Source organism: Leptidea sinapis, chromosome 1 (genome assembly GCF_905404315.1).
Source record: "Leptidea sinapis chromosome 1, ilLepSina1.1, whole genome shotgun sequence".
NCBI classification, from domain to species: Eukaryota; Metazoa; Arthropoda; class Insecta; order Lepidoptera; family Pieridae; genus Leptidea; species Leptidea sinapis.
The window spans coordinates 23828055-23841977 of NC_066265.1; the positions used below are offsets into that span (position 1 = coordinate 23828055).

At 33.8% G+C, this 13923-nt stretch overlaps 1 protein-coding gene across 1 annotated transcript; it reads right to left on the bottom strand.

Annotated features, from left to right (window-relative positions):
- Positions 1-1268: 1268 nt before the first annotated feature.
- Positions 1269-13866, bottom strand: LOC126964957 (cytochrome P450 4C1-like). The gene is made up of 10 exons (XM_050808315.1): positions 13752-13866; positions 9883-9972; positions 8924-9034; positions 8135-8320; positions 6408-6477; positions 5244-5620; positions 3741-3948; positions 2667-2818; positions 1733-1918; positions 1269-1435 (listed from the first exon to the last, which is right to left on the bottom strand). The coding sequence occupies exons 1-10, from the start codon at positions 13864-13866 to the stop codon at positions 1269-1271; spliced, it is 1662 nt and encodes a 553-aa protein (XP_050664272.1).
- Between the last annotated feature and the right edge of the window lie 57 nt (positions 13867-13923).

Sequence of the window (13923 nt, forward strand, 5' to 3'; positions counted from 1 at the left end):
GAGCAAGCGTTATTTAACAGATCTAATGATCAGTTAAATAGTATATATAATACTGAAAGAGGATGAGTCGTAATCGACTCATCCTCTTTCAGTAGGTTCTCAAAAAAAATTGCTCAGCGTGCCAACAAAGCAATAAGACTAATAAAGAAAACATCCTTTCAAAATACTGTTATATAACAACACTGGCTTACCAAATATCTGCTGCTTAAACGAATGGGTCGTTAGAGATGGTTTTTGCAAAGAAAGACGGGCTCAGAACCGCGACTTGTGGAGCCAGACACCTGGAGGATGCTTATATATTAGGGACGTGCTCATTGGTAACTAAAGTGTTTAATTACTACTTTTTGTATCAAAAATCAGCAACTTTAACTCTAATAGTAACGAAGAAGAACAATAGTGAAGGATTAAAAAAGTTCTGATCACATAAAGAAATATTTAAAGGATCCTTCAGCTTATAGTTAAAAAAGGTGGTAATGGATACATGTACCTTACCAAACCTGAAAAACGCAAGCCAAACATGGGTGCACACAAAGAATATTAGATATCAATTGCTTACAACACAACATGCCATGGAGAGAAGTATCTTCAGGCTAAGAAAGATACATAAAATTAATAACAAAACAATTGGGAAAAAACTAACCCTGCAGATGTCCTTGACAACGAACTAAGAATGAAATGATAATGCAGGACATACGGCTAGGGTCCCAGACCAAAGGTAGACTTTAAAAGCCACAAGACGGAGTGGTCCCACAGGTAACAGATACCGAGGTAGACCCAAAATGAGGTGGACTGATGACCTTCTCACAGTGGCAGGTAAAAACAGACTAGAGAGCGCAAAAAATTTTGAGTTTTGGAAGAAGATTTTTTTTATGAAAATAAGGGACGAGACGAGCAGGACGTTCAGCTGATGGTACTTGATACGCCCTACCCTACATTACATTGCATTGCCGCTCAGGATTCTTGAAAATACCAAAAAAACACTACAATAATTTCGCTCGTCACCTTGAGACATAAGATGTTAAGTCTCATTTGCCCAATAATTTCACCAGCTACGACGCCCTTCAGACTGAAACAAAGGAATGTTACATTACTGCTGCACGGCAGAAATAGGTGCCGTTTTGGTACCCATAATCTAGGCGGCTTCCTGTGCCTCCCACTGGTAAGAAGATGCAGGAGGCATAACCCGGTTGGGATCAAGATTATAAAAAAAGAATAACATTCGTTTATTAGTTTAGTTTATTTTTTATTAAACAGAATTTTCATATTAATTATCTACTTTCTAAAGCAACTACGAATTCATCGACAGCTTTCAGCATGATGTCAAATTTGACTCTCATGTTAGGTATAGGTGTAGGCTCTGGAATACTGATAACCTTATAACGTCGTAAGATTGTACAAAGTGTTGTTTTAATTGACATCATTGCGTACTGATACCCTGAAACAAAGAATATTTTTTTTTGTATAGTAACGTATACGTTAAGGGTACAGTTTAGTGTGGAATATGCAATATGCGTTTGGCATAATTATAATTTATATTATGGAAAAGTGAAGTACTAAAAGGTATATTATGTTTGTTGTTTATGATTGTTGGTAATTTTCGCTTATCAGTCTTGTTGTGTGACGTACTAAAAATATAATAAAAACCAGTAGTCTTTTTTGTGTACACATTTCATTGATAGCTGCTATTTTCATATTATGTAGATATTTCAAATATATAGATTTTAACTCTCACCAAGGCAATTTCTGGGTCCATAACTAAATGGAATATAGGCGCACGGATGTAGACCACTGAGACGTTCAGGCAAGAATCTGTCAGGATCGAAACAATCTGCATCAGATCCCCATATGTTTTGATTTCTGTGTATTCCCCAAATGCTTATCAGAATTCCAGAACCTTCAGGAATTAAGGTATCGCCTGCTGTAAATCCGATAAGAAAATGTCCATCATAGTTTTAGCTAATTGAAATTAGAAACCTGTAAAGTGTTTATCTCTGCAATATTATATAATATATTTACTAACTATAATTATTTTTTTATTTCCAAGGTAATCTAGCTTTTGTAGACCATGAAATCTGGAAGCTTTGATCCCAGTCTGATAAAACTTGTTTTAATCCCAATGTTATACCAAAATTTACAGGAGTACTGATTTTCTGCAACTTGTTATTTGATGGGCACTCTGCTCTAGATAATAGTCGGACGCTCTAAAAAATTTTAGGGCGTGTGATAGTCGTACGCCCTAAAAAATTTTATAATGTGTGGTGGAAATAATTTAATTACAAAATTTACTGGCGAACCAACAAAAATAATAACATGCTTGATAATGTATTCGTTTGTTTATCAAATTCACATATTTTTATCCAAAGTAAACTATCTCAGACTTAAGAAGAATATAATATCGTACAATAAATATTTATAATTAAAGAGCCTCAGGGTGTCCGCTTCATTCCCAGTCTGTGGTATCATTAAGAAAATCGTTTATGTAATAGTAACCTTTCCCACTCAAACGCTTTTTAACAATTCTTTTAAATTTCGTCACACATTTGTTTTGTACATTTTCTGGGATCATATTGAATATTAACTGTGAGATTTCTACAAATTGATTTATTTTATGTGTCACTACAAAAGTATTTATTATTTGATAATAATGTACTGATGTACATACTTACGTATAACTGTGTCAGTATCAGCTTTCCTTATAATAAATGGAACTGAGGGATATAGCCTCAGCGTTTCTTTAATAACTCTTTCAAGATATTGTAGCTTTGGAAGGTCACCTTTCTCTAATGGGCGTTCCATATCTCCGAACACATCTTGCAACCTGTTATTTATTTAACTATAAGTGCTAGTGCAGAAGGCTGCAACTTAAGGAAGTTATTAAGAACAGTTTAAAAATAAGTGAGCAATAAGCAGTATTATGATAATGACGGTGACCATATTTAATTTGCATCAAGCATGGTTGTTATAGGTACAGCTGTTACAATTATTAATCGTTATAAAAAGTTTTGGGTTTGTCCAACTCAAGTTTTGGCAATTAACATGTATTGTCAACAAGTTCGAGAAAAAGAGAGAGAGAGGTACACTAAAATCACCTGCGTACCTCTCCCTATTCTATTCTCTTGGTGTATAAATATCCTACGCTATAATTGCTCTAATTGAGTTGAATTTTTGTAGACTCTAACATTTATTTATTTATTTTTATGAAAGTACGGGACGAGAATAGCAGAACGTTCAGCTGATGGTTATTGATATGCCCTGCCCATTACAATGCAGTGCCGCTCAGGATTTTTGTAAAGCCCAAAAATCTGAGCGGCACTACAATTGCGCTTGTCACCTTGAGACATAAGATGTAAAGTCTCATTTGCCCAGTAATTTCACTAGCCACGGCGCCCTTCAGAACGTAACACAGTAAACTTTACACATTACTGCTTCACGACAAAAATAGCCGCCGTTGTGGTACCCATAACCGAACCAGCATCCTGAGCAAAAGCGCATCCCACTGGTGAAAATATACATTCACATTAAAAATAATAATAATACTCATACCCAAGTATAACGAACTACGAAATCTGCATATTTAAAAACTGGAGATTGACGCAAAACTGAGTTGAAAACGTAAAATAACTTGACGTCATACTTTTTTGAAGTCGGTTCAGAAGGAAACCCTTTATTCAATATTCGCGGTAAAATTGAAAAATATGTCATACGTCTTACAATATTGTCAAGTTGTTTGGAATACGAACTCTCTATATATTTTCTCTTGTACATCGGGATATTTGCCAACAAGTTTTAGAACAAATCCCATAGCCACCGCTGAGGTGTCGGTTGCAGCCAAGAGAAAGGTGAGAACCTCTTCACGAAGCTCTACTTCTGTATAGCCGCTATCACCACCTGACATAGATATTAGGAGGTCTAGAAATGTTGTTTCAGATCCAGTGTCCCGAATTTTACCTGAAATGAAAAATAAAGTTAATATTTTGAGAAATAAATTTTCTTATGACTATATTTTTCATTAAATAATGCTGCTTATGCTTCAGTGATAATTTAACGTTCAACTAGTGATATAATTTTTAAAATCGATCTAAGAGAATGCATATCATAGTATTAATGTTAATTCATCACAAAAGTAAAATAGATATATTGTTTGAATGAATTTTAAATAAATTATACCTGCTTCTTCTACGTAACGAATAAAAAGTATTTTGCACTATTTCTGTTTGATTACGGGTAAGCGAAAGCTCGTTATACCCTATGCCCTCTGCCCCAGCTAGGGTTTACAGTAACTTAAATGAATGAATGAGATAAATTTTTCTATCTTAAAGACGTTAATTAACTTCCAAGATTCCTTTGCTTATCTAATTTATTGTATACTTTATTTATTTTGATTGTCTCAATTGCATATAAATGCATATTATTAGTGAAATTTAAAAAACTAGGTCTGTTTGTTTGGAAACCGATTAAGTTATGATAATTTTTAATTAATTTAAGAGTCATTAAAACTTTCGTGAGTTATTATTAAATTATTTATTAATACGGCTTTACTCACGTTTTTATCGGTGTCAGTACCGACTAGTTTCGGACCATTCGGAGATCGTTCATCAGGGGTGAGTGTGGTGGGTTCGCGATAACGTCCCACCTCTTACTGCGACTTGGGCTCGTAGTGCGCGGCTGGACAGGGCGGGGGACGCGGGGTGCGTCGCTGATGAAGAGCACGGTATCACTAACACTGTGTCACTGTTGCTGTCCACGGGTGCACAGAATGTACTCACAATTTCCACTACGTGATCATCGGCACAATGGGTCTTTTTGCGAGACGCGTTTTGTAAGACAGGTTTCCAAGTTGGTGGCAAAACCCAATCCTTGTCTCTATTAAAATTAGGTGGACGGTCAATTTCTATGGCTTCTAGCAGCTTGCGAGACACAAAGTTTTTATTGCGAGCCAATATTTTCAACGTCTCGAACCTAATATAATGTGACGTGTCGGAGTTTAGAGCGTGCTCTGCCACTGCCGAGGTATTGGTCTCTAACTTACGTACACTGCGGATGTGCTCAGTGAGTCTGGTTTTTTACCACTTTGTTTTTCACCAATTTGCCGCACCGCATGGAATTTCGTAGACGCCAGGGCTCTCCAGAGTGTCCCGATCCTAAGGAGATCGTAGAAGACTACCAATCTGCGTCAGGGGGCGGAAAATTGTCCAATGAATGCTATATCTACGGCGTAATCGGTGTCCAATATGATCCGTTACCCCTCTCAGTTATGGTAGATATCCCGGGCCCCGCTCCACATGTTGAGGCCGCTGTTTGATGGTCGTGTTTGCCAGTCGATAACTCTGTCGCCAGTTGTAGCCATTGCTCTCCAACACTTGCCCTAAGCGTCTCTATTCTGACTCTGAGAGTGCGTGGTACAGACGACAAGTGCGACGAAAGGTGATGGGAAACTGCTTTAAGGTACTGATTGGTATGTGTGGGTTTTCTAAATAACGTATGCACCAGGCTTCCACTGGATTTGCGTTTCACTAGTACATCCAAAAATGGGAGAGTTCCATCTTTTTCTTCCTCTATAGTAAAACCTATCTTCAGATGCATATTGTTGAGGCGGTCCAGTAGCGTCCTTACTCTTTTTCTGCGAACCATTGTTTACCATTGCAAACACATCGTCTACATGTCTCCACCAGTATCTGGGTTTTATTGGCGCACTCTTCCAGTCCCATAAATATGTTGGCCACGACTGGTGCTATAGGTGAGCCCATTGTCACATCATCAATTTGCAGATAGAAATCCCTTCGCCAGACGAAATAGCCACTAGTAAGGCAGAACTCTATTAAACCCATGTACTCAGTACGTATGTTATTGGCAATTAAATGTTTTTTAATGATATCTATAGTTTCTGCTACTGGTACATTAGTGAAAAGAGACCCCACGTCAAAGCTGACCATAGTCTCTTCGTTACCATTAACTAGTCGGTACCGACACCGACAAAAAGGTGAGTAAAGCCGTATTAGTAAATAATTTAATTTAAGAGTATTTGATGGAAGATTGCAAAAGAAAATTGTAAGTCTCTATTACTGGTTTTACCATAACATTGATTTATATCATTATATTTGTTAATTATGTAAGCGCTTTTATATCTTACCAGATTCTCCTTGAGTACTTGATTTTGTTTCATTATGGCGTTGCAGCTTCTTCTTTTGTATAATCTAAATAATACGATTATAAACTTAAATAACCAATAAAAATTAAACATGTAAGAATTTTTTTTTTATATTTTAAACAAAATACTTACTTCATCAGCAAAATCATGAATAATTTTTATAGACCTTTTTAGCGTTGCTTGGTGGGGAAAAAAATTATAAATACAATCCGGCCAGAACCAAACACGAAATATTCTTTCACAGATCAATTTGAATGACGTATTAACAGCAGTGAGTATTTCATTGTTACAATTATCCTGCACATCTATTTGAACACCCATTGCAGATTCTGAAAAATCGAAACATAAAGTAAGTGGAAGGCTCCTTTGCACAGATTGCCTAGATTATTGGTATCACAACGGTGCCTATTTCTGCCGTGAAGTATTACTGTGTTTAGGTCTCAAGGACGCCGTAGCTAGTGAAATTACTGGGCAAATGAGACTTAACATCTTATGTCTCATGGTGACGAGCACAGTTGTAGTGCCGCCCAGAATTTTTGGGTTTTTCAAGAATCCTGAGTTTTTGAAAGTCCTGCTCGTATCGTCCCTTATTACCATTTAAAAAAGTTCTTACAAATACTAAGAAATTAAAATCAGTTCAAATAATTGGCATGATATTGTCAGTATTAATGAATTAAATTATAAAGTATGGTTTTTAAAAAATAATATACTATGACAGAAATATTCTAATAAAATGACGCGTTAACACGCGTAATTCAGTACTCTGATTGTATCAAATAAATCTACTGATTTTAATCGTATTGAACAAAAAAAAACTGTTGTACTTATGAATAGAAGTTATACTTCTTTGGCCTAACGAAGCAAAAATCATTACAATGGTTTATTCCTCGTGTTATTCTACGTTTTTAGAAAGAACAATTTTGTAAAAAACTTGCAAATTGGCTTTGACAATTAAATAATGAATACGACTGTATGGGCTTAAGGCTTAAAATTTTAGGATCCAACTTCAACCTGTTACTTTTGTGTTACAGGAATGCACGCGCATCTTAAAATTTCAGTTCTCATATTTTTAAACATAACGCACCTAAAGAAGTATAACTTCAAAATTTGTTTTTCGTATTATTAAACTCGCCTCAAACAAATATAAGCATGCACTTGCGAGAGTAACCTGAAGCATTATGTTATTTTCACCGTGTCACATACATAGGCTGCACTAAAAGTATCGGGAATGGAATATTTCCACTGTTCCTATCATATTTAAATCTTTTTAATTGAAAACTCCTTGGTTTTAAAAATCGAATACCATTTATTTCTTTAAAAAAAGATTCTCGGTCTTGTCACAAGGTCTTGTCAAACTTGTGTAGTCGTTGAGAAAATGGAATTGACTCGAGAAAATTCTAGAGCGATGATTTATTATGACTTTCGAAGTGGTTTAACACAAAAACAGTGTGTTGACCGGATGATTTCTGCATTTGGTGATGAAACTCCATCCAAAACCACAATTTATCGCTGGTTTGCTGAATTTCAACGTGGACGTGTCAAGCTCAGTGATGATCCCCGTCAAGGTCATCCAAAAACGCAGTCACCAAACAAAACGTTGATGCTGTGTGAACAAAAGAGTTTTTAGAGCAAGAAAACATAGAATTATAAGCCCTAATGATTTCTATACTTTCCCTAAAATAAAATATAAATTGCATGGTCAGAGATTTTCATCACCTAAAGAAGCTGTGGACGCCTACAAAACGACCATTTTGAAGAACCCAACTTCCGAATGGAATGGTTGCTTCAATTATTTGTTCCATCGTATGGAAAAATGTGTCAAATTTCGCGGAGAATACTTCGAAAAGCAATAAATACATATTTTTTAAATAGTAATGTTGTGTCACTTCCTTGATTCCCGAAATTTTCAGTGCTGCCCTCGTATCAGCATTAGAAACGGTAGAGAGTGTACCGGTAAATCGAGCTATAAAATTATAATAAAGTTACCCAAAATAGCATCAAGACTGTATGCGTTGAGAAAAGGCCAAATTTCGAAGTCGCCTGTTCCAGCTCTTTGAGCAAGCTTTGTTACTAATTTTTCACTTTGGACAATAAATATTTTGACGAAGTTTGATATTATCTTTGGACTGAACGCTGGCACTGAAACTTTTCGTCGTGGCTTCCAGATTGGCACTGCAAAATAAAAAAAAAACTGCAAAATTTATATTTACGATAGTATCGTATATATCTATATCTATATTGTATAAATAATATTTTAATACTCTTTTCTTATTTTTAATGGGAGTATCAGTTTTATTTTTATCAAAATATTGTTTATTTTTGCTTCTTCCATTAAAGGTGTGCTTTTCTTCTTTAATAATTTAATATCCCACAAACAATGTTATAACTCACATAAAATAATTTTGGTAAATAATAACAAACATGAACTCATAATAAGTTAAGTCGAGTAAGTAACACCTTTTTTGGGCTATATAAATGATTTTATAAGATAATATCAGAGAATGTACATAGCAAAATATGAGTATCAAAATTCAAAAGAATTGTTAAAAACGTTTATGTAGAAAAGGTTACTAAAACATAAATGATTTTCTTAATGGTACCACAGATTGGGAATGGGCAGATCACTCTGAGGCTTTTTAAATGATAAATTTTGCAGCAACAAATTTCTATTAAAACAAAAAGAAAAGCCCGTAGCATAGATTTCCGAATGAGTGGTAGTTAACGAAAAGTGATTAAAAATTCTACTTTATTAAGAAATTGTATTTGATTGCTTACCCGGTGCAAATATACTGGCATTGCCGACAAGAGCGCGGAGGAAGCGAATTGTTTCGTCTTTTTCCAAATTATTTTTTAAAACCGCTTCAGTCTTGACCGGCTCTGTAATGACTGCATTTAACAACTAGTTAAATACAACTTAAATTGTCGTATGCTTTTATAGATATTAGACATAGCAGAAAAAATCAAAACTATGGAACATAGTAAAGCAAAAGTATAGTAATCTTCATGAGTAGAAAATATTGTGTTCTCGGTTTCCAAAATTACAAAGTGTGCTTTGAAAATGATATAAAATTGATATGCAAAATAGCAATGTATTAATAGCACTTCAGTAACGAAAGACAGCTTTTAACTTGAATGGTCTATTTAAAAGCTGACAAACCGTCTATAAATAATTGTGCCATTTTACGGTGTACAAAGTTGCTTGCTCTGTTTGAGATCTAATGTGAAGTGTGTAAGACATGAAGAGAAGGCTTTTTACGCACACTAAAGTAATTAACCTGGCCTGTTTTCATCGGTTGTCTAACATCAAGAGACTCTATCTAGACGTATAAATTATCTAAGTTTAGGTACTTCTTAGTTAGGTACTTCGTTTAGGTGTTTCTTTTGATTTTATTTCTAAAGTTGATAAATGTTTATATACCTTTATACTACTTTATAATACCTTTACTTATTTGCCACTATACATAAATTGTTTAAATGTAATGTAAAGTGCTAAAACTTCAAATATTGATTTAAATGAATGGATATGAGTTTTCCCCCCTTATTCTCATTAGATCTCAACTATTCGGTGCTGGTTAATGTCAAAAATACGCATCTTTGAACCTATATTTTTGACATAAGTGAGAGCTTTCATATTATTTCTTTTTTACGTCTAAATACTATTTTGAAAGGCCGCCCACAAATTGCCATTCCAATAAAAATATGATTTCGAAATCCAATAAAAAGGGTTAACTTACTATAGTACAGATGGGGCCCCAACCAGCAATTGGTCAAGCCTCCGTTTTGTGATGTAAATGTTGAAAATTGTTGCAATTTCACAAATATGTCTAAAACAAAAGGTAGTTTATTTTTTCAATCAAAAAGTAGCTTGAATATAAATTTGTGGATACTCAACACGATGGTATAGGTATAAAGTCGAGCTTACGGGAGTATTATATATGGTTTAGTAGATTAAATTCAGTGTACTAGAAACATAATAATCGTAATTATATAATACTAGCAATGCCTCACGGTTTTACTCGCGTATATACCGATGTCGTGGTAGTGGAAAGTCTACTAGGTCAGATATAGTTACTATTTTACTATTGCCTTATTTTCTTTAGATTGACATTTTTAAATTCGTTATATCTTTTGAATGCACTGTACAGATGTTAATAAATGTATTTTACAGGCATGGAAATGTTCTTCATTTTATAGGATAATGATTTATACAGAGGTATGAATAATGTGGTTTGATAATTGTCGGCACTTTTATCAACTTCTAAAATTTGAAAAAGTAGTTATATTAGCTTTAATAAAGTAGTTGGACATATGGTATTGCTGACTTTTTGGTAGATATTGATACTTTCTATAATACTGTTGAACATTTTTTTTGTTCTATCATCATTTGTTCCAGCAGTGCACGCGATGACAGATTTATTATGACAAATATTTTCACACCTTTGGTTATATTATTGCATTTTTACAAAGGATCTCTATTTTTTTTTAATATAATACAGCTAATGTCACTCAGTGGAGATGTAGCTTTATAATGGTGAAATAATTTTTGGAATTGGTCCAGTAGTTTTTATGTGAAATCATTATAAACATACATACGAAAACACAAATTTTTCCTTTTTATAATATTAAATTTAGATAAATGTATTTTTTTTAATAATTTTTTTAACCATTTACTATAGAACATAATATGCTACTTAGCGTTATTAGCTCACAAAATTTTTCGCTTTAAAACTTACATATTTGTACATATGTTATTAATTGAACCCTAAAAAAATAAATGCGCTTTTTCGAATTGGAAAAAAATATTGACCAAAATAAGAGTTCTAAAATTAAATTTATACATTTACCTCCGGTAAATCCTAAAAATGCCCAAGTTACTCCAATTATAGGAAGATCTTCCTTATGTTTAATAACACTAGATGCATATTTGTATAATCTTCTACGTTTGTGTCGGAAAATGCAATAAAACAACACGGGAATTAAGCTGAGCCACAAAAACATATTCATAGTTAACTTATTTCTGAATGTCGGTACAAGCGACACAACAAACTGCACAGGAGTGATATAATATATAGATTACATAGTGTCCGTGAATAAAGTGCCTTATGCTACCTGATATTGACTTCATGCGTGTCATTTTAATACTTATATTGTGCTACACTGCCACATTATCTTTGGAACTCTCTCTCTCTCTCTCGTTGGAACGGTATGCAATGCAGGATTTTTGAAAAACCCAAAAATTCTAAGCGGCTCTACAATTGCGCTCGTTACAAGATGTTAAGTCTCATTTGCCCAGTAACTTCACTAGCTACGGCGCCCTTCAGACCGAAACACAGTAATGTTTACACATTACTGCTTCACGGCAGAAATAGGCGCCGCTGTGGTACCCATAATCTAGCCGGCATCCTGTGCAAAGGAGCCTCCCACTGTTACGTGTCGCTATAATAGTTCTTTGGAAAAAAATATAGTTCTTTGGCGTGAAAAATTCTCAGAAACTCAACTTTATTAAATATTGGGTAAAATATAAAAATTTAAGATAGTAAAAATACTTCGTAAAATACTTCTTAAATTATAAAAATTTAAGAAATTTATTGTTGTTTGAAATTATTTTATAAATGTATAAATTTAGTTAAACCTTTTTTTATTTATTGCGCTGGTATCACTGAAAAAATAATGACTAATCGCTATGCAAACAAACATATTTTATTTTAATTTTTCTCTCTTTGATTTTCAACATTAAATTCATAATTTTTTATTAATATTTACATCAGTTTTCACATTATTAACGAATATATAATAAATAATAAGAAACGGATACTTGGCTTATTTTCAAATTCCTGTTAAATGTCATATTAAACTATGTGACAGTTCATTAATATAATGTAGGTATAAAGGGTGGTTTTTTGAGAAGGGCGGTGATGGCCAAGTCGAAAAATACGAGATTAAGAGGAAAGTCATTAAAGGAGTCATGTCCTCGATTTATAAGAAACCAATAACTGCATATTTAGTTTTTCAAAATATCTTTAACTTGACAGAAATCGACCCGAATTATTCATCAAAAAAAAAAAATTCTTCCAATAATAATTGGACCAATGGACTGGGTCCGGGTATTGCTAAGATATGTATTACTAAAAATGAGAGGCTCTCAATAATAGAGGCTGATTTTTTTTTTTTGAAAAATCATTCGGGTTCAAGAAATTTAAAAAAAACTAAATATGCAGTTGTTTGTTTTCTTATAAATCGAGAACATGACTCCTTTCACGACTTTTCTCCAAGTCTCGTAGTTTCCGACTTGGCCGTCACCGCATTTCTCAAAAATCCATCCTGTATACTGTGGTCTTTTTCATAGATTTTTTTTCTATTTTAACATAATATTATGGTTCATAAACTATGTATCAACTGCAGAAATAATGATAATAACCTTGTCTATGGTATATTGGAATATATAATCTCCAGTACTTTTAAGTACTTATTCTTGTCTTAATTATTATGTTGTGACAAGGCTTAGAATAATGATATATCGGGCGAAGTGTTTACTATATACGGGTATTTATTCGATACTTACATTTCAATGACTCACTATATTTTTCAAAAGAAGGACAAACATGTTTGCATGTCACAGACAACTGTCACAGTTGTAGCTCTCATTTATTTAACTCGCTGGCAATCGCTCCAAATGTCACCTGTGAGGCCTTTATGTTACTAAAAGGTAATAAAGTAAAAAGGGTAAATGTGTACACTTTTATAATAACTTCCCAGCCACTGGTCAGTTTTATTAAAAAATGGCTCTCTCGTAAATCCTACTGCTCCACAGCTGAATATTTAAGTGATCCGACAGCCTGGGACTAGATTATGATTGTTTTATAGCAATAGCAATGACTGTACAATATTGTATATTTCATTACAAAGAGCGCAAAAAAAGAATGATGGGAGAGTTTCTTGCACAGCTTCTTCTCTCTCAGAGCGCCATTTGCTTCCGAAGCGGTAGTAGTATCTAGTATTTTAGAAATAACATAAAAAATAATTCTTAAGGAATCAATTTTGAGCAAATAAATGCCCTTTATGCCTGTTAAGAAATAAAAATAAATAGAATTGCTTATTTTATTCATCGCTGATTCCTATATGATCAAATTCTGATTTCTAAAGACCTAAGAGGCTTGCAATCTGTTGCAAGATGTTTGAACAGCTAACTTACGTAAGAGATAGTGTAGGACTCTTTATAAACACTACCAAAATGAAACTTTCACAAATCTCCAAGTATATTACTCTAACGTTAACTGTCTATGCTATGTGGAACTAAGTATACTCAATGTGAAGTTAATAGAAAACCGCCGCATTCATAGTCGTTTCTTATCTTCTCTCATCTCATCTCTCTAAGGAGTACATAGGTAATTATGCATTTATCTACTAAGGAGTTCTATCCCAGAGACATCACTTTTGATATCCTTAGCTAAGGACACGTTTATATAAGCTTAGAGCTGAACGTTCATAATCGACAGGATATCAATAAATTATTTGTAAAAAATCATAAGACTTAATTAATATATTGAATCCATCAGCAGGAAAATCCATGGTTGTCTGAAAACAATGAATAAAATAAACTGACCGGTTATTTTTACAGTGACAATATCCGAAGTCCATTCAGTCAGTGCCATGTCAGTGTCTTCGAATGTGATTGTTGTGATTTTGTATTTTGGGAATACGTTTTTCGTGAAATTCATTACAAAAGATAAGTTATGCTTATAAAACTCGAGCAAATGAACGTGGCAGCCTGTTTA